The sequence below is a fragment of the Aspergillus glaucus genome, assembly GCF_001890805.1.
Source record: "Aspergillus glaucus CBS 516.65 unplaced genomic scaffold ASPGLscaffold_2, whole genome shotgun sequence".
Lineage (NCBI taxonomy): Eukaryota > Fungi > Ascomycota > Eurotiomycetes > Eurotiales > Aspergillaceae > Aspergillus > Aspergillus glaucus.
The window spans coordinates 177,849-199,957 of record NW_019170454.1 but is presented as its reverse complement, the minus strand read 5'-3'; the positions used below and the strand labels follow the sequence as shown (position 1 = coordinate 199,957).

The 22,109-nt window shown below is 50.4% G+C and overlaps 8 protein-coding genes across 8 annotated transcripts; 4 read left to right on the top strand and 4 right to left on the bottom strand.

Moving 5' to 3' along the window:
* Nucleotides 1-620: 620 nt before the first annotated feature.
* On the top strand, nt 621-5,851 carry ASPGLDRAFT_162501 (peroxidase/cytochrome P450 family protein). Its single transcript, XM_022542514.1, has 12 exons — nt 621-830; nt 889-1,490; nt 1,554-1,718; nt 1,779-1,887; nt 1,942-2,031; nt 2,085-2,427; nt 2,484-3,332; nt 3,385-3,861; nt 3,918-4,422; nt 4,477-4,707; nt 4,763-5,039; nt 5,104-5,851. The coding sequence occupies exons 1-12, from the start codon at nt 746-748 to the stop codon at nt 5,724-5,726; spliced, it is 4,356 nt and encodes a 1,451-aa protein (XP_022404951.1). The 5' UTR covers nt 621-745; the 3' UTR covers nt 5,727-5,851.
* A 2,072-nt stretch (nt 5,852-7,923) lies between these two features.
* On the bottom strand, nt 7,924-9,810 carry ASPGLDRAFT_63206 (adenosine deaminase family protein; the record flags this gene model as incomplete). The annotated part of the gene is made up of 4 exons (XM_022548627.1): nt 7,924-8,118; nt 8,167-8,684; nt 8,735-9,607; nt 9,657-9,810. 4 exons carry the CDS (start codon nt 9,808-9,810, stop codon nt 7,924-7,926), a joined length of 1,740 nt encoding a protein of 579 aa, XP_022404950.1.
* Nucleotides 9,811-10,736: 926 nt separating this feature from the next.
* On the top strand, nt 10,737-12,726 carry ASPGLDRAFT_78854 (acyl-CoA dehydrogenase family protein). Its single transcript, XM_022549989.1, has 3 exons — nt 10,737-11,418; nt 11,466-11,691; nt 11,738-12,726. The coding sequence occupies exons 1-3, from the start codon at nt 10,812-10,814 to the stop codon at nt 12,441-12,443; spliced, it is 1,539 nt and encodes a 512-aa protein (XP_022404949.1). The 5' UTR covers nt 10,737-10,811; the 3' UTR covers nt 12,444-12,726.
* Nucleotides 12,727-12,770: 44 nt separating this feature from the next.
* Nucleotides 12,771-14,070, bottom strand: ASPGLDRAFT_21833 (uncharacterized protein; the record flags this gene model as incomplete). The annotated part of the gene is made up of 3 exons (XM_022543133.1): nt 12,771-13,279; nt 13,333-13,885; nt 14,014-14,070. 3 exons carry the CDS (start codon nt 14,068-14,070, stop codon nt 12,771-12,773), a joined length of 1,119 nt encoding a protein of 372 aa, XP_022404948.1.
* Nucleotides 14,071-14,446: 376 nt separating this feature from the next.
* On the top strand, nt 14,447-15,576 carry ASPGLDRAFT_78852 (proteasome inhibitor PI31 family protein; the record flags this gene model as incomplete). The annotated part of the gene is made up of 2 exons (XM_022549988.1): nt 14,447-14,645; nt 14,705-15,576. Exons 1-2 carry the CDS (start codon nt 14,459-14,461, stop codon nt 15,574-15,576), a joined length of 1,059 nt encoding a protein of 352 aa, XP_022404947.1. The 5' UTR covers nt 14,447-14,458.
* A 545-nt stretch (nt 15,577-16,121) lies between these two features.
* Nucleotides 16,122-17,412, top strand: ASPGLDRAFT_116896 (serine/threonine-protein phosphatase; the record flags this gene model as incomplete). Its single annotated transcript, XM_022539814.1, has 6 exons — nt 16,122-16,283; nt 16,362-16,403; nt 16,480-16,585; nt 16,638-17,171; nt 17,219-17,291; nt 17,340-17,412. The coding sequence occupies 6 exons, from the start codon at nt 16,122-16,124 to the stop codon at nt 17,410-17,412; spliced, it is 990 nt and encodes a 329-aa protein (XP_022404946.1).
* Nucleotides 17,413-17,720: 308 nt separating this feature from the next.
* Nucleotides 17,721-19,472, bottom strand: ASPGLDRAFT_116703 (MFS transporter; the record flags this gene model as incomplete). The annotated part of the gene is made up of 5 exons (XM_022539800.1): nt 17,721-19,000; nt 19,057-19,116; nt 19,167-19,224; nt 19,286-19,306; nt 19,362-19,472. The coding sequence occupies 5 exons, from the start codon at nt 19,470-19,472 to the stop codon at nt 17,721-17,723; spliced, it is 1,530 nt and encodes a 509-aa protein (XP_022404945.1).
* A 475-nt stretch (nt 19,473-19,947) lies between these two features.
* Nucleotides 19,948-21,824, bottom strand: ASPGLDRAFT_162483 (putative carboxylesterase). Its single transcript, XM_022542513.1, has 4 exons — nt 21,607-21,824; nt 21,278-21,556; nt 20,694-21,231; nt 19,948-20,638 (listed from the first exon to the last, which is right to left on the bottom strand). The coding sequence occupies exons 1-4, from the start codon at nt 21,771-21,773 to the stop codon at nt 20,024-20,026; spliced, it is 1,599 nt and encodes a 532-aa protein (XP_022404944.1). The 5' UTR covers nt 21,774-21,824; the 3' UTR covers nt 19,948-20,023.
* Between the last annotated feature and the right edge of the window lie 285 nt (nt 21,825-22,109).

Below are 22,109 nucleotides of genomic sequence, written 5' to 3'. Positions count from 1 at the left end.
AGATCTGAGCACTGCATTAGCACCCGAAGATTTACGGGTTTATCTGCAGTCTAACACAGACTGAGCTGGCTAGTTGACGGAGAAATTGGCCAATGCTTAGTATGACCAGGACTGTGATTTGCTGGGTCTCCCCGATTAACTGGGGATCTCATGTAATGTAACATGTCTGATGTTCCCTGCATATCGAAATCCTCTCTGAACTAGCGAGTGAGCGCCTCATACCTAACCATCGATTTCGGCTTTCCCCTCACCTCCGCTGGCAGTGGATCCGGATATGGCGCAAGAAAGCGCCTATCGTTTTGTAATTCAAGGCATCTCTTGTGGATATTGGCTGGTTGGTTGACCTTTGCGTGGAGAAGGACTCGGATGCTGGTAACGCAGCTGAGCCCCAGGCGCTTCAGTGAATCCTTTCGAGGTGATGGTCCGTTATGTTCAGCTGTGGCCTGCAGCGGGATGATTATGATCTATACTCAACATGGCAGGACGGCAGATAGCACTACCGTGATAGTAGTTTCACACGGCATCTTTGGCTGCGGAATACGGCTTGCGTACGACCATCAGGGAGACTTATTTAAACCCTACGATTTCTCGCCTTTGCCAATTCCATTTCCATCCATCCACCCTTCCCAGAATTCTCAATTAGTTCGGTCGAACCCTTCTCTTGTCGGACTTATATTCGCCAATTTACCTTATTGTCATTGTTTCTTATTCCTTCTTACTCATTTCTATTTCTATTTAGACCAATATGGGGCTGTTCAGCAGTGCAGCCCCCAAGGCTTCCTCTTGGAACCCTCTGACCTGGGGCTCGAGCCCGCCTCCCTCATCAGGACGTGAGTTAACCCTGCTATAATGGCCAAGGAACTTTGACTAACTGAATTGATTATCAAGTTTCCTCGTTCCTTCCCTTTGGCTCTTCGAACAGCGGCTCCTCGTCATGGGCATCGCTAGCCATGGGCACAAAGGACCAGAGCTGGTTCAAGGCTGTGCTTGGAAAGTTCGGCTTTAGCGGAGTCCTGGCCACGATCCTCAGTTTCTTCCTTTATGCCCTCTACCTGAAGTTCATCAAGAAGGACAGCCAAGGGTTGATCGAGTTCCTCAAGGAGAAGATCGCGCAGTATCTGTTCAAGATTCCGGGGTTGAACAAACTTCCGTTCGTGAAGAATCTCTTGCCGTTTGGTAAAGGAAAAGACTTGATCCATATTCCCAAGGGCACACACTCAGCTTTAGGTAGTATTGCTGGAACGGCACCCGGCTTTTTGTCCAAGCTTAACCCCACAAACTGGAAGATCTTCAACAGGCACAAGATTGCCGAAGAGGAAGATGATCAAAAGTACCAAGCTGGTGAGCCTTACGGTGACCCGAATGTCATGGCCACTAGTCTCGTGCAAGACCTCAAGTCGATGGGACTCAAGACCGGTGTGAAAGATCTTCGTACGTTGCTCGAAGTCGCCAAATCCAAGGGAAAGCCTATTGACGACCGACAGATGACTGTGAGTCTCGCGGAACACGAAATTGACGAAAAGGACCTTTACTGACGTCGTCTTCAAATACAGATGGAAAAGATGATTGCGATCGCGGCATCATTGCCACGGACATCCAAGGCGCGCAAGAAGCTGTCGGGGCTCATTATCGACACTCTGTGGAAAAGCTTGCAACATCCTCCCCTGAGCTACTTCGGCAACCAGTACCAGTACCGGACTCCGGATGGAAGCTACAACGTAAGTTGGACGCGTGGGACTCAATTCGATATACGCTTGTTAATCACATTTCGGATGTAGAACCCTCTCCAGCCGAACTTGGGCAAGGCTGGAAGTCCTTACGCGAGAAGCGTCCCGAAGTTGAAGCACTTGCACGGTGTCCCGCCGGACCCTGGTCTTCTGTTCGATCGTACGTCCTCTTGTTCAAGCTTTGATCGATTCGTGTTGCGCTAACATACCGCAGTCCTCATGGCTCGTAGCGACGAGTCTTTCAAGGAGAACCCTGCTGGTGTGTCTTCGGTTCTCTTCTACCACGCAACCATCATTATCCATGGTAAGTTGATATATAGCGCTTCATGGTTTTGGATGGCTGCTTATCACTTTCAGATGTTTTCCGCACCAACCGCTTCGACTCCAATGTCTCCGATACGTCTTCCTATCTCGACCTGGCCCCCTTGTATGGTTCCAGCCGTGAGGACCAGGTGGCCATCCGGACCATGAAGAATGGTCTTCTCAAGCCGGACACCTTTGCCGAAAAGCGACTGCTGGGAATGCCCCCAGGTGTCAATGTTATGCTCATCATGTACAACCGTTTCCACAACTATGTCGCAGATGTCCTGCGGAAGATCAACGAAGGTGGTCGGTTCACCGTGCCTCCCACTAAGACCAAAGAAGACAAGGAGAAAGCTCTTGCGAAGCAAGATGAGGACCTGTTCCAGGTGGCTCGACTGTAAGTATTCTGCTCCCGATCATCAAGATTTCCGGTACTGACAACAAACCTACCAGTGTCGTGAATGGTCTCTACGTCAACATCTCCTTGCACGACTACCTTCGTGGTCTGACCAACAGTCACCACTCCGCAACCGACTGGACCCTTGACCCTCGCGTTGAGGTGTCGAGACTCTTCGACCCCGAGGGCGTTCCGAGAGGTATCGGTAACCAGGTGTCCGCCGAATTCAACCTCCTGTACCGATTCCACTCCGTCATCTCTCGCCGCGATGAGAAGTGGATGAACGAGTTCCTCCAGAGCCTGTTCCCAGACAACACCAAGCCTCTTGACCAGCTTACTCCTCAAGAGTTCGTCCAGGGTCTCCTCCGCTATGAGCAGAACATCCCCGATGAGCCCTCCAAGCGCGAGTTCGGCGGATTGAAGCGTGACGACACTGGCAAGTTCAGCGATGCTGAACTGGTCGACATCATGAAGGAGAGTATGGAAGACCCGGCCGGATTGTTCGGTGCCCGCATGGTTCCCAAGGCGCTCCGTATCATTGAAGTCACTGGTATCCTCACGTCGAGAAAGTGGCATCTCGCTTCTCTGAACGAGATGCGTAACTTCTTCGGTCTCAAGAGCCACGACACTTTCGAAGACATCAACCCTGACCCTGAGATCGCTGATCTTATGCGCAAGCTGTACGATCACCCCGACATGGTCGAAATGTACCCTGGTCTCTTCCTTGAGGATGCCAAACCTCGCATGGATCCAGGCTGTGGTGGTTGCCCTCCGTACACTGTCGGCAGAGCTGTCTTCAGTGATGCTGTTACTCTCGTGCGATCTGACCGATTCCTTACTGTGGATTATACGGCATCGAACCTCACCTGCTGGGGTTACAACGAAGTCCAACAGGACTATGACATGTAAGTTGACATCCCATATCTACACCAAGCTCCTACTAACACTTTTGTACAGTCTTGGTGGATCGATGTTCCATAAGCTGTTCCAGCGTGCGTTCCCGGGCTGGTTCCCTTACAACTCCTTGCACAGCACGCAGCCGATGTTCACCCGCAAGATGAACGAGGAGATTGCACGGGAAATTGGAACCATTGACCAGTACACCCTGGACGACCCTTCGCCTCCACCGAACCCTATCGCTGTGTCCAGGCACTCGGCTGTGACCAAGGTGCTTAACGACCAGGCCAACTTCCGTATCACATGGACCAAGTTCCTGAACGACATGGTTCCCGGAAAGACGTACAACAACTACATGTTGGGTGGTGACCAGCCCGCGAACACCGCGCAGAGAAAGCTGGTTCAAGATATCATGTTCAGCCCTGCCGAATTCATGCAGCTGCTTTCGTCGACGGCCAACTCGGTTAGCAAGGAGCTGCTTGAGGCTGAGACTCTTAACCTTGGGAAGGACTTGAACCAGATTGATATCGTCAGAGAGTATGTGTTTCCCTCTTGTCATTGCTTTAGAAACGACATTGCTAACCTGCTGGTAGTGTTGCGATCCCCTTGAACACTCGCCTCCTTGCCGACCTGTTCTCTCTGGACCTCAAGACCGACGAGAACGAGAAGGGAAGCTACAACGCGGCGACATTGTACACGTACCTCCTCAGTGTCCGTACCTACGGTTTTAACAACAGCGACCCAGCTATCGCCTTGAACCGCAGAAAGGAGGCTCGCGAGGGTGCCGAATCTCTGACCGAAACAACACTTAACGTTGTCAATGGAAGCCCCAAGTCGATCGTTGACGCTCCCAAGGGAATCATCTCGAAGGCCACTGGAGCCGTTACTGGAACAGTCACCGGTGTCGCTTCGCACATTCCTATCGTTGGTGGTCTCTTCAAGCACAAAGGCAAGACGGCCAATGCAAGCACTGGTTCTCTGCGCTGGTACGGTCAGAATGTCGTGAGGGAGATTATTGCTGCTGGAAAGAGCCCAGAGGAGACTGCTGAAATTTGCTGGTTGAGTGCTGTTGCTGGTGTTGGTGCGCCGATTGGATTGGTAAGTATTCAGTCTTTGGTACTGAAAGACGTCGCTGGACTAACTTTGCGCTAGTTTGCCGACGTTCTTAGTTTCTATCTCAAGGAGGAGAACTCCAAGCACTGGGAAGACATTCAGAACTTGGCTATTGGCTCCAACGCCCAGTCTGCTGACAAGAAGCTGCGACAATACGTTCTCGAGGCCCAGCGTCTCACCAGCACCCAGCGAAACCTCCGTATCTGTGTTGGCGAGACCACCATTGACGGAAAGACGTTCAAGCCAGGAGATATTATTGCGTGTTTATTCGTAAGTCTTACCTTCTCAAGAAGCGCTTGGAAAATTGCTAACAATTTGTGACTAGGGCCCTGCTTGCAAGGATCCCGAAGTGGTTCCCGACCCCGAAGCATTCAAGCTCGACAGACCGGACAGCGCCTACATCCACTTCAGCTACGGTCCTCACGCGTGCCTTGGCCGGGAAATTGCGTTGGCTTTCGTGGTTTCGCTCATCAGGCTCTGCGCTGGTTTGAAGAACTTGCGTCCGGCTCCTGGTGACATGGGAACTCTGAAGAGCGTCGACATCGGTGGGGAGAAGTGCTACCTCAACGACAGCTGGTCGTATTTGGCCTTTGACCCAACCAGTAAGTTTCCTCTGCTTATTGTGTGATTCACCCATGTATGATGCTAATATTTCTTCTCCTTTAGCATGGAAGGTTCACTACGATGGCCAGGGCAAGGGTATCCACCACGCCCCCCAGATTCCCATCACCGCTGGCCGCGACCTGAACGCCATGTCCAACGCTCTCAAGAAGCAGCAAGAGGACTTTGTGAAGGGCGCCTCGAAGCTTCTCCCCAACGGTAACAAGGCTCCTGAGGCTCCTCAGAAAGCGACCAACGGCGTACCTCAGACCAACGGTGAACAGGCTGGAGCAAATGTTCCTGTGCCTGACGAAGCCCCGACAGCGGATCCTAACCAGCAAAACGGTCAGCAGAATGGCCAACAGGTGCCTTCAAATGAACAACAGGTTCAAAACGGCCAGAAGAACAACGGACTCCTGCACAAAGTTGTCTCTGATGCTGTCGACGTACCTAAGAACGCGATCAGTACCGCGCACGATGTCACCCATGACGTTGTCGGCCTCATCCCTGGTGGTAAACAAGCTGAGAACATCACGCATGGAATCGCTGACAACTTGATCCCTGGTGGACATGGTCTCCTTCCTGGCTCGCATCAAAACGAGCAGCAAGAGCAGCAGAAACAGCACGGACTGCTTCCCAATCCTTTGGACGCGGCGAAGCAGCTTCCAGGGAATCTCTTCAACCGGTAAATAGTAAGGAGGAAGGCAAAAATGATTCTGGAGATATTTGTGTTTATTTTTAGGGTTCTACGTGGTCTAGTGGATGGTTTAGATAGGGAGTAAAAGTGGTTCAATACATTTCTTGTTACGTTTGAAAGGTTATCAAGATCACTATCCGAAAATATATCGCTATGGGACCGTTTTGGTGGAGGTGTCTAAGTCATGAGCAGAAGATTCTGCCTGGCAGGTCTCCCGATGTTCGAACTGCACGGGTTCGAACTCGAGACTGGCCGTCCAGGGGAATATCTGTGGAGACTGGCCTCAAGCGCCGAAGCGTGTCTCGTGTCCATTCATGGGGGAAGCCATATGCTTTGCCCAGGTTTGGATTCTTGGTCTTTATTTTATATTTTCCCCTGAATTTCCTGAGTTTTTCGTGAGTTTTGCTGTTTTTCTGCTGGTCTTAATGCATTATTGTTACGTTGGCAAGGTTACGGGCCATAAATTGTGTAATATTCTCAACGTGAGACCATTTTGGTAGAGGGGTTATCCCCGTGTCCAGAGGAAAGTCTTCTGCCATGCTAGTCACCCAGAGTTCTTGACTGCGCACGGGTTCGAACTCGGGTCTGCCTGTCAGGGGGGATACCTACTAGTTCCAAAATGGCTCATACTCGTGCGTGGTCTTTTTTTATTTTTTATTTCTTGGATTTTTCCCCTGTTTTATTTCTTCTTTAAGGTGGTTCGTTGACTTGGTAGCCTCAGAGCCTCAGGCGTATTGTAGCCCCAGGCATGGTGTTGTGTCTGTTGAGTACGTTTTCCGTTTTCGGTAATATCTCGATCTCGGTCTGTCAGGGCTTATGTTGGTGATAATCTGGTTTCACCGTGGTTACTTTTTTCTTCTCTTTCTGTGGACACTTCTACCATTCTCTATATTAAGCTAAACATGTTCATATCAGCACCACCTTGTAATCATGGTACCATTTGGTCGTGTGGTCTAACACAGCTGCCAGGAAACCAATTTCCCGACGCCGACCAGTCACGATACGACGAGCTCGAGACCGAGACAGCGCGAATTAAAGGAGGAAAATGGGAAGAGAAGGGAAGGAACGGAGGGACGGGAGGAAGCGGAGGGAAAGGAGGAACGACCGCCGATGAGAACCCGGATGCATAACGTATACGACCGCCGATTACGAACGATTACACGACAGAAACGACTAATGAATTCGAGACTACGAAAGAGAGCATTGGAGGAGAGCTGAGGCAGCCACCACGGCTGCCTTTACGAGACCAACGCCAAACTGGTGCCATGGTTTTTGTTTTTATTTTTTATTATTGTTATTTTTTATTTTACTTCAAGTTAACTCTTCTTAACTTATGTTTGTTGTTTTATTGTTGTTATTATTTTCTATCTTCTTATTTACTTGTACCCTCTCTCTTTGTTCTTGCGGAGTAGATGTAGGGCTAAGCATTACCATGTCTTGGCGGAAAGGGCGGAACCCTAGCACTAGTGCTCGATCATGTGACGCGCATCCCTTTTTATCCCCGCTTCTTCCCCTTCTTCCCTTTCTTCTCCCAACTACCTCTCAGGGTCAACATGTTTTCTGTTCTTGTTTTGCTTTGTTTTGCTTTGCTTCACGCACTGTCTGGATACGATTTAATTCAAGGACAACAGTGCTGACATCAAGGGTTTAGTGAATGATTAGCGTTGGAAGAGAACTCCCTTGGGCTACAGTCGGGTTAGTATCCCCATCCTTTACATCGAAAATGGATCATCGCTAACATATTTATTCTTCAGCCATTTGGCCACAGCGAATACGAGACGTGCTACCAGGCTCACGTCTACGACTCATTGATTGATTCCAGCTCGACGAACGAGTGGATGACCACGGTTGACAGGAAGTCAACAAACAGACACCAGAGATCACGACGATCTACTATACGGACACCGCGCGCAGCGCATTGGAGCGTGCCGACAACAGCCAGAATTGTCGGACGCATTACGAACTACCATACGGTACTTTTTTCCAAGAGGACATTTCCACGCACGAGAATCGAAAAGGTAAGAACTTCTTTCCTTTATTTTGTTTATTGTATCCAGACTTGCGTTTTGCGTTTTTGCTTGGTTGCCAATGGAGTCTTGTATTATAATATTACAATTATCATATTCAATTCTCTCTCATCTCTCATCACCTGAACTCCTGTGTATGTAATTAAATACGATCGCTTCATCTTAAGAAGTCGGATACTTGTCTCCGTACTCTCCCACAATCCAAGCGCAGAAGTCCTCCCACTGGTCGTTCCACTCACGGATGTACTCGGCCTTGATACCATTGCCGTGCTCTGCACTGTCAACGTCTCGCACCCAGTCCTCATTGGACTGGTCTTCAAAGTTCGACCACCGAAGACTGTTCTGGGCCAAGGCACCCTGTTCATCGTTAGCGGACTCAACGTGCCGTCAGGAGAAAAGACTCACCAAACCAGCAAGACCAAGGTTATCAAAACCCTGAATGGCCTCATAAAAGTCATAGCTCAGACCTGCAACGTCCTGACCCAAGATAGCCGGATCATCGTTGCTGATCGCAGTGGGAATACCATGGGCAATCATAGCGGGCAGCGGATGATGCAAAATATCCGTGTTCAAGCGAAGCACTTCATTGGAAATGGGGCAGACTTCAACCATGATATCCTGCTCAACCACCTGCCGAATCAAGTTCGGGTGCTTGTACAGGGAGAAGCCGTGGCCAATCCGGCGGGAGTTGAAAAGAACAGCATCGAACAAGTTGTTATCTGTCGAGTTTCCGTCTCCAAGCGTCTCTCCGGCGTGGAAAAAGTAGGGGATCGTGAGGTTGAGTTCCTCCGTCTGCTGGCGGAACCAGACTAGTTCTGGTGCGAGATCGGAAAGAGGACGGCCGAGGTCCTCTTGGGCGACGAGGTCGTAGCCGCTGAAGAGTTCGGGGTATTTCTGCTTGCGCTCGAGAGCGATTTTCATGCCTGTCCGTGTCAGTGATTTGCTTTCAGCGAATTGATTGAAGTTGACATACTCTTCGTGATCTTAGCACGATCCTTGCCACGCGCATCCGACCAGATAACCCGGACACCCCAGAAGTTCCGACCTTTCTCAGACGTCTTGAACTTGTAAACCTCATCAAGCAGAACATCCCACCAGACGTCCAGGTCAGGGTCAATATCCTCATCGCCGTCGTGGACGAGCTTGCCACTCGACCCACCACTACGAATCTCAACCCAATTGATACCGTCATTCACCAGGTCTGTGAAGAGCTGCTTATAGAAAGCTCTGACAACAGGCTCATACTGGATAAGCGTATCAGCCGGTCCGAAGCAAGCTTGGAATCGTCTCCAGACCTCGTCGACACCAAGCTCATGACGCTGAGACTCCTCTGGCGGGACAGTGGTCTTCTCCTTGATGAAATCAAGGAAACCTTCCACACCACCAGGGAAGCTACCAGCAGCCTGCTTAATCGGGACCGGTGTGTCGGGGATGTAGCTCGGATCGCTAATGGACGTCTCATTAGTCGGGAGTGTAGTGTTAACATGCGCAAAGGTGATGCTAGCGTTAAATCTAGCGTCCTCGCTATCGATCGGCTGGGACGCGGAAATCACCATCCCGTCCGTGTCGAGAATTGTCCTGACGATCTTCTCATACGGCAGCATGGCTGACAAGTGTGCATGCAGGAGGGAACCCTTGGGCATGCGCCTGACTACCTGCCAGAGGGTGGTATTGGCGATGCGATCCCGAGCACGCGGGAACATCTCGCCTGCGAATTGCTCCTCTTCCGCATCTTGTGGGGGAGCGGGGATGCGCCAGTAGTTGTCGATTTCGTCCTGGCGGATTGCTTGGACGATTTCGTCGGCATACCGGGCTGTTGGGGAGAGGTTCTGGCGGAAGAGGTGGTCTATAGCTATTAGCTTTATGCATACGGGATCTGGGCGATGAGGACCAACCCTGTCGGTGCGTCTTTTCCAGAGTGATCAACTTCTGTCGGTCTCTCAGGTGCTGCTGCACAAGGGTACTGTTGACATCTGGCTCTCCTTCGACGAGTGCAGCAGAGGCACCGAGGGATAGAGTGGCTACCCCGAGGATCGAGAGAAGACGCATGGTGTTGAGGCAAAGATACTCGAATTATGGCTCACGTCCTTCAAGGACCCCTGGGGCATGCTACGGTATATATACTCGTCTACTCCGTGCTAGTCCTCCGTATGTGATCCCCGCTAATCTCTAAGGGCCGGGCCGGAGCGCTCTCACGTTCGTCACACGAGCATCGCTCGATCAGCATTCTATTTTCTTCATAGGTATCTCTCCGTTCCCCAATTTGCTCCGTGTTTACTAGTACAAGTTCCCCGTATGAGACATCAATGGATACTACTGTGATTCCTTGCACCATCCCTTGTGAGATGGCGACGCACATTGGCCGTTTATTCTCCGTGGATTCGGGAACGCACAGCCGATGCGACCTTAGTTCAATAGTTCCTGCCATATAGGGAAATTAGTAAACAGACTATTGGGGTGGGTAAAAGTTATTGTTTTCTTTCCCCTGACTGGGCTGAGACCGACTTTTGCATTGTGAGTCGGAGGTTCAGCTTGAATAATGAGGTGGCTGGCTGGGTGGATGGTGGAATGTTTGATTGGGTTCTTGGCTGGTTTGTACTTAGTAGCATGGTCCGAGGAAGCGTGAGCTGTTTGATCCGAGGATATATAAAGACGTTCCTACCCATGTAGTAGGAGTTCATCTCTGTTTACTCTGTTCCTTAGTATGCTACTCTGTACTCCGTAGTGTTTGGTGCAGGCATCAGCAGTCAACATATAGACTCATAGCCATGGTCTGCCTTTATATGATAACAAAGAATTCAACATAGTTACTTGCCCTATTCACATTTTGTCCTTCTGTACTTCGTATTTGGTACACTGTCTACATACTATGATACCCTCGGGCCGCGGCTGTTTCCGGATATGGAAGCTCCTCCTCCGCAAATCTTGGCACTCCCCGATTTGTTATTCACAAGTCTTCATTGGCTTCTGTATCTATACTCTTATACCTATGCTCTAATTGAACAGCTTCTCATGTTTACTATCCCTAATACCCAACAGAGGAAATAGAAATGGCCAAAACATTCACCCGCGACGAAGTCGCCCAACGCACCACCGAAGACGCCATCTGGTGCATCATCGACCACCGCGTCTACGACCTAACCGACTTCCTCGACGCCCACCCAGGCGGCAACGTTGTCCTGCAACAAGTCGCCGGCAAAGACGCCACCTCTGAATTCTACAACCTGCACCGCCAGGAAGTCCTCGACAAATACAAAGACAGTCTCTGCATCGGCACCGTCGCCGGCGAGACCCCCGACATCCATACCCCCGAGCCGGGGAGCCTGAGCGAGGTCCCGTATGCGGAGCCGTTATGGCTAAGGAAGCAGTTCAGGAGCCCGTATTACAAGGAGAGTCATCGGAAACTGCAGAGGGCGGTTCGTGAGTTTACGGATCGGTATATTACGCCCGAGGCGCAGGAGAAGGAGAGGGATGGGACGTATATTAGTCAGGGGTTGATTGATAGGATGGCGGAGACGAATGTATTGGCTATGAGGCTTGGACCTGGGAAGCATTTGCATGGGCGGACGTTGTTGGGGGGTGCGATTGAGCCGGAGGAGTTTGATTATTTGCATGATTTGGTGATTGCGCAGGAGTTGGTCAGGGCTAATGCGAGAGGTTTGTCTTTTCCTACTTGTGATGGGGGTAAGACTAACAACGAGCAGGATTCCAGGATGGGAACATGGCTGGTATGGCTATTAGTTTGACGGCTGTTCAGCAGTGGCTGCGAAATGTTCCTCTTCGTGAGAGAATCAACGAGGAAGTCTTGTCTGGAAAGAAGAAGATGTGTTTGGCCATCACGGAAGCATTTGCTGGTAGTGATGTCGCAGGTCTCAAGACTACTGCAACCAAGACTCCTGACGGAAAGCACTACATCGTCAACGGCACCAAGTATGTCAACCTTCATCTCCTTAGGTGACAGAAGCTAACGACCCAGGAAATGGATCACAAACGGCATGTTCGCCGACTACTTCGTAACCGGCTGCCGTACCGAAAAAGGCTTCTCAGTCCTCCTAATCCCCCGCGACGACAACGTCGAAACCAAGCAAATCAAAACCTCCTACTCCACCGCAGCTGGCACCGCCTATGTGCAATTCGACAACGTCAAGGTCCCCGCCGACCACCTCCTCGGCGAAGAACACAAGGGCTTCACCGTGATCATGAGCAACTTCAACCACGAGCGCTTCATGATGGTCTGCGGCGTCGTTCGCATGTCCATGACCGTCGTCGAGGAGTGTCTGAAATGGTGCAACCAGCGCATTGTCTTCGGGAAGAAACTCGTTGAACAACCCGTTATGCGCCAGAAACTGGCTCGCATGATCTCACTCTGCGAATCAAACCAGGCCTGGCTTGAGTCGATCGCTTACCAGATGTGCAACATGACCTACGCCGAACAAGCTAGCAACCTTGGCGGTCCGATCGGTCTTCTCAAGTCCTTTGCCACGCACTCCGCGCAGGAGATCGCTGACCATGCGACGAACATCTTTGGTGGCCGTGGTATCACGCAGACGGGCATGGGCAAGGTGATTGAGATGTTCCATCGGACGTACAAGTTTGATGCGATCCTTGGTGGAACGGAGGAGATTCTGGCGGATTTGGGTGTTAGGCAGGCTATGAAGAAGTTCCCGAAGGCTATGCTGTAGTCTGTCTTCTGGTCATGGTTGTATTGATACTCTTATTATTCTTATTGTTTACTGTTTCCTAGTATAGAGTATGGCGTGGGATTGTGTACTAAATAATGGTATTGTTATTCTTCATGCAGCCTCGTGTTTATAGAAATGATCGACGTAACCCTAGTCGCAGCTGCAAGAACATGAATCCATGTTCAAGTTGCGAATAACGAAATGTAAAGATCATTCTATATACTAGCAGTATAACCTGCATTGGTTGCATACAGCAATAGCAACGCCAGCAATGTGTCATGCCATGGGTATCAATATATACTCATCTATCGCTGGCCCGGACTCTATCTAGTCCCCGTCCTTCTCGTTGTCGTATTCGTCGTCCGTAAAAGGCTCAGTATCACTCCCATCGTCATCGATAATTTCAGTATCGACAGTGCCAACACTCTCCGTATCCGAAAAGTCTCCCAACATGAAATCGGGCTTATTGACTTGCGCCGCGGCAAAGAACAAATCCCCATCCACCTCTCGTTTATACCATCCAGCCAGCCAATTCAGGTATTCCGGGAGGGAGTCGAAGACCTTGCTGTTCTCTTTCTGGCCAGAGCCCTCGTAGAAGATGCGCCATTTCCACTCGTAGTCTTTCCTTGTTGTCTTTCTCTCTGGGAATGGGGAGTTGGGAGGGTGGATGTAGTCTTTCCGGTAGCGGGTGTACCCATAGATGCAGTACATTAACGGGGTACGGTCGATCATGAATGCCGTCTTGAATTCCCAGGCGCTGGGTGGTTCGCCGTTCTGGGTGCAGAGTGCGATGGTGCCTTCGACACTGGCGTTCAAAGGCACGAGACAAGCGGCCTCTATGGATGGTGTTAGTGATAACATCATAGTTGAATGGGGTCATGTCACTTACTATCGCCTTGAGGCCAAACGCACCAACTCCCATGCAATCCACCCACGCCGATCGACCGCAGGTCAGGGTCTTGAACTGCATCGCAGTACTCCAAAAGAGCGACATACTCTCCCGGAAGACTGATCGTCTCATGGCAACCCTTATCGTCATTCGTCTGTATATATTCATTCACCCTCACGGTCAGAATCGATAAGAACTTTCTTCTCTCGGCATCTCCGACAGGCGGCCAGTAAGCCACTCCGTCCAGATCTCTAGCACTGATCTGCTCCAAAGGATAGTATCGGTTATAGCGGTCTTCGATCTCGTTAAGCTTGTCTTCCAGTGTAGGCAGCGCGAGGACCATTTTGCGAAACGCCAATTTTCGTGATACCCGCTGCTCGTTGATTACCTTGCCCAGGTTATTGATAAATGAGCTGTTGCTTGCTGCCATGTTCCTGCGAACACGGCGCAAGACAGCGCCAATGCGATCCGATACTTCTTTGGAAATGGGTGTCGCTTTCTTCTTCGCGATCTTGTTCTTGAACAAGCGAGAGCGCAAGGAATTTTCTCGTGTCTTGAACAAAAATCGTCCTTCACAGTCTCTCTGAACGTTGAATTGGTCGCATGGTAGGAGGATTCATGATGGGCAACATGGATGGCTATTGGAAAATCTAGTGGGAAAATCGCGATGGACGACTTTACCTGATAATAGTTGTGATTCATTAAGCTACCATGGATCCACACAGGCAGCCAAGCCATGTGGCTTGTCAGATGTCATTCTGAGAGCTCCAAATATAGGATTAATTAAAAGATATTTGACAATGTATGTGTGATGGTGAGCTCACCGGCATTTACCTCAATCAGCCACCGAGATAGGGCTTTCAGATATGTATGTGTAGACCATAACTATCATAATAGAAGTATTTAATACGGTGGTAGTAGCAGTTATGAGAAGAGCATTGAACGCAGAATGGAAGGACAAACAAAGGACATCCAATTGTCCCAATGCGGAAGGTAGCACTGTTTGCATTGTTTGCCCAGTGGATCAGGCACGTTTAGGATCATCATTTTGCCGATCTCCGCTGACGTCGATACTTTGGATGACATTCCCCGCAACTTCTTCGCCATCAAACAACATCGCGAAAATATGGCAGGAAATACAGATCTTCTTAGCGCCGACAACATTCTCGGGGTCGCGACCAGTGCGTTGCGCAGAGATGGCGGCGATCAGCCAAGTCTCAAAAACCCCTATGAAGCTGTTGCTCTCGTCGGTCATGCTTGTATGATCGCCGTTGGCTTCAGACTTGTTGGACTGGGCGAAGAGCACACTCTAGGTTTGCGGCTCTATCTTTCTGATGTTTGATGCTGGCTAACTTATCTCCTCGATTCGCAGAATCAGAAAGCTCCTCGCTCCCGATAGGATGGAACGTTAACGACAATTATGCCTTTCGATATGCTCATTCACAATCTTCGATGCAATATCTACTCAAGATTAGCCGGATAGGAAATAATGCACTGGTGTACGCCTTGGCTCTAGGTGATGACCGGACTACGTCCTTTGATATCCCCGTGAAAGATTACATCTCCGCGTCTTCGCTTCCGTTGGCTTCCACAGCAGATCTCACGAACGCCCTAAAAGAAGTATTCATTTCAACGTCTCGGTTAAACGATTTGATAGGATTGTTCAAAATCAATGTGGTTCAGAAGCTGGCGCCCGGTTTGTACAAGGAAGGATATGAAGATACCACTCAGAGCTTGCGAGAAACACAACAGGAGAGGCCTCCACAGTACGACCCATTACGGGACGATACTCAGCCTCAACCTGCACGTCCGTATCCATTTGATGACCCCCTGGCAGCGGGACCTCGTCGACCAGCACCTGCTGGAGATTTTGCTCCCCCGGGATTCGAAGATGAGTTTGAAATCTACAGACCACCTCGCGGATGGCCCACAGGAGGTGGTGGAAACCTGGGAGGATACGGGGACAGGGACTTATACCCCCCTGGACTAGGCCCGAATGATCCTTTACGAGGCGGCGTTGGCCCCGGACTCGGAGGGGGCGGAGGCGGGGGCGGGGGAATGCACCCGACTTTCGATGACTTGTTTGGCGGCGGCCATCGCAATGGAGGTTATGATCCCCAGGCACCTCCGGGATCGCGATACGATCCTGTTGGACCTGGAGGACCTCCATTTGGTAGTGGACGAGGACCATTTGGACGCGGTTCGGGCGGAGGATTTGGCGGGTTTGGCGGTGACATCATTTAAGCGCGCGGCTAGCGGCAGTAGTGCACATACCAGATCTATCACAAATTGAATATGCTCTACTGATACACATAATGATACTGTGCTTCCTGTACAGAGTAGATATAAACTCATTAAAATAACATCTATCTTGTATGTAATAAGCTGTGGCGGTGTGGCTAGTGCCTCAGCCCAAATTCAGACCCAAAGAGCGGGCGGGCCAACCAGACGCGGCCAGCAGAACCTCTCACACTCCCTTCGCACACCACCACCACTACTTCACTTCATCCCCTTATCCCAGCCCCAAGTCCATCCCATTGCTATCTCTGATATCCCCATCGATTTTATCGCATTCTCAGCGACAGGTACTTCTCTCTTTTGGACTTTGTCTTTTGGAGATCCCCCGTGGGTAAACTACCTGTAATCGCGAAAGGAAAAACAAAATCCCCCTCCCAGTTTTCCGCCCCTCCTCCTCATTTCCTCCCTCCAACCAAGTACTCAAGTAATCTCAAAGAGCTGCCCACCACCGCTTTACTTCCCCATATTCGTCAATTAATTGTGCATTCTCAATGGATACCACCATGGAAATCGATGCGGCGCGGTCGCCCGAACCTCACCACCTCTCCCCGATTACCGACTCCGGGTCTATACCGACACTCGATGGCTGGATTGAGAGCTTGATGACCTGCAAACAACTCGCAGAGGAAGATGTGCGGAGGCTGTGTGACCGGGTGGGTTTTGCTGTTCTCTTCTGGAGCTGGGATATGGTCATGGGACATCAGTATTGATCGATCGGGTTTTATTTGCAGGCAAGAGAAGTATTGCAGGAAGAGTCAAACGTTCAGCCAGTGGTATGTTATTCCTGTTTATGTTCTTAATTATGGCGCTGGAACCGCCCTGGTTGAGGTTGAAACTGACACGTGCCAGAAATGCCCAGTGACGGTCTGCGGTGATATACACGGTCAGTTTCATGACTTAATGGAACTGTTCCGTATTGGAGGCCCTAATCCTGACACAAACTATCTCTTTATGGGTATTTATATATTTCTCGAGATTTATAGGGAGCTGTATACTGATCCTGACAGGTGACTACGTCGACCGTGGTTACTACTCTGTGGAGACCGTCACTCTCCTTGTCTGTCTTAAGATCCGTTACCCCCAGCGTATCACCATTCTCCGAGGAAATCACGAATCCCGCCAGATTACACAAGTCTACGGTTTTTACGACGAGTGCTTGCGCAAATACGGCAATGCCAATGTCTGGAAATACTTCACCGACCTCTTCGACTACCTCCCCCTCACCGCTCTTATTGAGAATCAGATTTTCTGCCTTCACGGCGGTCTGAGTCCCTCGATCGACACCCTCGACAACATTCGTTCCCTCGACCGCATTCAAGAAGTTCCCCACGAGGGACCCATGTGTGACTTGCTGTGGAGTGACCCCGACGACCGGTGCGGCTGGGGCATTTCTCCCCGAGGTGCTGGATACACATTCGGGCAGGATATTTCGGAGGCATTTAATCACAACAATGGCTTGACTCTGGTTGCACGAGCACACCAGCTGGTGATGGAAGGTTATAACTGGTCGCAGGATAGAAACGTGGTCACGATTTTCTCAGGTATGCTCCGCCCTGTGGGGTTCACGTGCATTCACTAATCTCCCTAGCTCCTAACTACTGTTACCGCTGCGGTAACCAAGCCGCAATTATGGAAATTGACGAGCATCTCAAGTATACATTGTACGTTGTCACCTGTGGCCTACTGTTGATTTTGTCTAACTTGGATAGCTTGCAATTCGACCCCAGCCCCCGTGCGGGTGAACCCATGGTTTCGCGACGCACCCCTGACTATTTCCTGTGATCCGATACACGAACTCGCTTTCTCCTCTAGCCAGCTGAGGTTCTCACCCTTCGATAGGGCTCCTGGGATCGGGAATGCATGCACGTGGCGGGTTGCCATTCTAATTGTATGTTCGTATTTGTTGATACCATTCATGAAAATAAAAGAGTTCCGCTTGCTTTCTCTTGTAATAGAATGACAAAACTGCCCCAATGCATTGCTCAGATGGACCAAAAACGAGGTACACGACTTTTGACTTCTATTATGGAGTGGATGCATTATATACATTAGTCTAATCTATCAATATCATACCAGTCATGACACATAAGCTATGCCTGCTCCTTATCCTGCTCCTGCTCCTGTCCCTGCTCCTCATTAGAAGCTTTCTTAGCCCTCTTCTTCCCAATAAACCCACCCAAAAACATCAACACCGGGATCCCAGTCACCCCCGTAAGAATCGACAACGCCCAAGTCATCGTCTCCCAGCCAGCATCATCGCGAATAAACCCTGCAAAGAAAGGCCCAATAATACTACCCGCCGCCCACGCAGAGTTCAAAACCCCATACGCCAACGCCATGGCACCCCCCTCCCCAAAAGCATTTGGCGCAGCAGCCTCCTTCTCATTCACCACACACGAAACCTCAACCATAACTGGCGGCATCAAACACGCAACACAAAGCCCCGCCAGCGCCAACAACGTACACAACAACACCTTATCCCCAATAACATTCTCATCCACAAACCGCATACAAACCAACACCGGCACCGACGCAAACAACGCACCAGAGCAGAAAAATCGACTCGACCAGGGCCATTTGTCAACGACCCAGCCGACGATGGGGTCTACCGAACAGGGCACTGAGATGGCAATGAAGATTAGCCCTTGCGCGGTTTGCTTCCAGTGGAATGTTGATTCGACGAAGAGCGGGAGCACGCTGTCGAAGGATGTTACTGTCAGCGAGACTATCATGTATGTCCAGATGGAGACCATTAGGCGTGAGGAGTTGAGGAGTGTGCGCAGGCGGCCGAAGCGGCGGGTTGATGGTGCTGCTGCTGCTGTTGTTGTTTCTGTTGCTGCGGGTTCTGGTTCGGGTGTTGGTGCGATTGATCTGGGTGCGGTGTCGTTCGTGGTTGGTGGTTTTTCGGATGAAGAACGCTCGTGAGCCTGGCTCTGGTCTTGATCCTCTGATAACGCCGCTTCTTCGGCCTTGAACCAAGGCATCGCATCCTTTCTTTCAATCATAACCACCCGCGCCAGGATATCAATGCCGATCAACCCAAACGCCAACCCGTACACACTATAATACCCCCCGTTCTGATAGAGCACGCCTCCAATTAATGGCCCACACATGAGCCCCAATGTCATCGCCATGCCCACATACCCCATTGCCCTCCCCAGGGTCTTCGAGTCCATGGTATCAGCGAGCAATGCGAGACCGGCAGTCCAGACGACAGCCGTGGAAGCACCCTGGAGAATACGCCCGGCGATCCAGAGACCTAAGTTCGTGCCTATGCAGAGCAGTGCGGTGGAGATAGCCAAGGCGACGAGGCCGAACAGCAGGGGCCATTGGCGCGATTGGATTCGGTCGGCTAGGTAGCCGGTTAATGCTGTGTTTGTTAGTACGGAGCACTGATATTGTGTTTGAAGAGGGGACTGGACTCACGAGAAGCAGCCAGGAGAGAAGCTCCGTAAAGCGCTAGCAGGATTGACGTCCATTCTTGTTCTGCGGCCGTTAGCATGCATTAACAGACTATGCACAGGATGTATGCATACGCTGATCCGCATCAAGCCCAACTCTATCCTGAAGAGCTGTAGGTGCCACGGGGACAATCTATACATATCAATCAGTATGCCTATACATTTACTTCGTTCTCAGTGAATAATAGACACACCATCCCGTATAAAAACATATCCTAGATACCATTAGCACGGCCCACGGTCCAGACACGGAAATAATACCCGACATACCGTAAAAACTGCAAACGCAACCACAAACAGAATGTAATTTGGATGTGCTCGCCAGTGCAGCATAGCAGGGCGTTTCGTGCCCTTACCGGGGGTAAGCCATGTCGCCACCATGTTATGACAGCTAGTATCTATACAGGAGATATCAATTGCGAAGAATGAAATAAGAAAATCATGAAAATGCAAACAAAATGCTTAGCGACAACATTAAATATATCAAGAATAAGCACTGGAAAAGAAAGAAAAGAAATGTACAGAACCCTCGGTGTCCGCGGGTCCCGAGCCGGATTTCACGATGATGTCTTTTTACCCGTTTGGGGTAAGCGACGGAGACCGCAAAAGCCGAAAGAAGAAGGTCGACTGAGAAATTGACGGTGCGGGTTTCCGCCGGAAAACAGTGACTTGTATATGTATATCTCTGAACGGAGTATTGTTGAAGCGAAAGTGAGCCGGCAAGAGGTGGTCTCGATCTCTTGTATATTTTTAATGATTGAGTGGTTTTCCGGGTCTCGTCCCTTGCCGGTCTGCTCACATTCTGGTATGTTTGTTGATCTGTTGGATGCACATCCCCGAGATCGATGACTAATATGTACATATGTACTATGTAGATCTGTCCTATGCAAGGTGGTCATATCATACAAGTACAGCTGTGACTATTGCTATGACTACGACGTGAATGCTACAAAAACCCTCACCAAATCATCCAAAGACACCGCATCATACTCGAAAAGAACAGACCTGCGCTGACTTTCTTCACCGTATGGCTTTGATACCTGTCCAGCAATGCGATTGTCCGCACTAGGCCCGTACGTCCGCGCTGTGAAGCCAGTTGTCGTCTCTCCGGGTTTGATCGCGGGCCATGGTGCGATCCCGTGGCAGTATTTGAACATATCCTCTGCAAAAGCGGCCCCGACACTTTTCTGCTCGGGGGTCAGATACTCCCGGAAATTCTGGAATAGATATGCCACGTCTAGGATGTGAGAGGCACGGTTCTTCCATGGTCCGTCCCAGGGGTTACCCTCATTGAAGTAGTATACGTATGCGGCTCCGGGCCAGCCGCGTGCTAGAGTCAGTGTAGGCGCGAAGAAGAGGAGGTCGTTGAGGTAGTTGAGGATTGCGGGGAAGGCTTCTTCGTCGGGTTGGTTGGGGGTGATGTTGTATTTGTGTAGGATTTGTTGTGCTATGGACGGGTGAGAGGATAGGACGGTGTTAATGGCGTTGGTGAATTTGTTTGCGCAGCCTTGTTTCGTGTGAGGGATTAGGATTGCCATGATGCTTGTCTGGTGTTATTAGCAGGGGACATCTTGTCAACTCGCGGTCAGGGGTGTAACTTACATCCATTTGCGTGTCTCCCACGAGTAAACTGTCACACCAGGTCTTTCCCCTGGGCACGTTGGCCCCCTTATCACCAACTTGCGTATAGGTAACACCAGAAGGCACAATGTCACCGTCAAATGCAGGTACAAACCGAACAGACGGGGGAAGCTTGCCAATAAGGTCCTGACCGGGTGTCTCCAGCAGAAATCGGATTCTTTCCTCTGGCGTTGCATTCTCCAATCCCAGTGCCGCTATTGCCTGTTTGTAGTTCTCCTCATGCACGTCGTACGGCAAAGCCGGGAGAAGGAAGAAGCTTCCGCTCATGACGATGGCGCGTTTGAAGAGTGGTTTCTCGGAGTGAAGGTGGTAGGTTACGGATGCCGCACCAGCGCTTTCGCCTGCTACGGTCACATTTCCTGGATCACCTCCGAAGTCTTGAATGTGCTTCTGTACCCATTCTAGTGCGACTCTTTGGTCCCGGAGACCGTTGTTGGCGTTGTAGCCGGCTTTGCGGAGTTCATCTGAAGTCAGGAACCCGAAAGCGCCCAATCGATAGCTTCAGAAGTCAGCAACTATTCTCAAGTAAAAGCAACAAGTCTTACTTGATCGAAACAGCAACAACAGGCGACATTTTTTCCTTGGACAATCGGACAAACCGCCCATAATCGAACTGAGGCCACGAATTGGCACCGAGCATAAACCCCCCACCGTGGATAAAGATGAAGACCGGAAGCTTCGAAGACGCAGTGGTGCCAGCGGAAACGGTGATGTTCAGATTTAGACAGTCCACGTCTGACTGCTGGAGGTCCTTTTTGGGAAGGGTGTGTTGAATAGCGCTGAGCTCGAGGTCACAGCCGAATAGAGGGGAGACGGCAGTTGGTCTGTCAGGTTCATGTCAGTGATATTGAGCAATAGGATGGGTTAGACGAACCCGTCTCTGGTTGCGTCGAGTACATCGGCCTCGCGGCTTTTGATGAGTTCTGCGTCTGCGAATCTGTTCTTAAGAGTCGCGTATTTGATTCCAAGGTATTGGGTGGCACCATTGGCGTCTTTGCCTCGGATCTCTCCTAGTGAGGTCGTTTTGAGAGTTGCAGCCATGCTGGTACCTGTGAGGTGAGAAAGAAGGGAAGTAGTTGACTTTGAATTGGCAGTTGAGGGAGAATGGGACAATGTACAATTATTGGTCCCCTTTGGGTATTTAACCGTTGGATAAGAGCCGTGGTTATGGGAGGGGGATTTCCGATATGTATCGGAAGCGTTATTGGCCCCACCGTGGGGTATTCATGTACGGAGGATCACGAGTACGTAGGTACATATAAGTGTCTGTAAACCAATTTGTAGTTACGGAGTCCTTGGAATATATTGCTGATTGAGTTGAGCATTAAATGGATTTATATACACGCTATACCTACACCGGAATAAGTTGGTATGCAG

Excerpts from the sequence above, each read along its gene's own strand:
- ASPGLDRAFT_162501 (XM_022542514.1), top strand. The coding sequence starts at position 746 with ATGGGGCTGTTCAGCAGTGCAGCCCCCAAGGCTTCCTCTTGGAACCCT. Across the intron at positions 3,862-3,917 it reads CAGATTGATATCGTCAGAGA|TGTTGCGATCCCCTTGAACA; the intron begins GTATGTGTTTCC and ends ACCTGCTGGTAG. Across the intron at positions 5,040-5,103 it reads TTTGGCCTTTGACCCAACCA|CATGGAAGGTTCACTACGAT; the intron begins GTAAGTTTCCTC and ends CTTCTCCTTTAG.
- ASPGLDRAFT_78854 (XM_022549989.1), top strand. The coding sequence starts at position 10,812 with ATGGCCAAAACATTCACCCGCGACGAAGTCGCCCAACGCACCACCGAA. Across the intron at positions 11,419-11,465 it reads GGTCAGGGCTAATGCGAGAG|GATTCCAGGATGGGAACATG; the intron begins GTTTGTCTTTTC and ends AACAACGAGCAG. Across the intron at positions 11,692-11,737 it reads TACATCGTCAACGGCACCAA|GAAATGGATCACAAACGGCA; the intron begins GTATGTCAACCT and ends CTAACGACCCAG.
- ASPGLDRAFT_162483 (XM_022542513.1), bottom strand. The coding sequence starts at position 21,773 with ATGGCTGCAACTCTCAAAACGACCTCACTAGGAGAGATCCGAGGCAAA. Across the intron at positions 21,557-21,606 it reads CTCGACGCAACCAGAGACGG|ACCAACTGCCGTCTCCCCTC; the intron begins GTTCGTCTAACC and ends TGAACCTGACAG. Across the intron at positions 21,232-21,277 it reads GTTGTTGCTGTTTCGATCAA|CTATCGATTGGGCGCTTTCG; the intron begins GTAAGACTTGTT and ends TGACTTCTGAAG.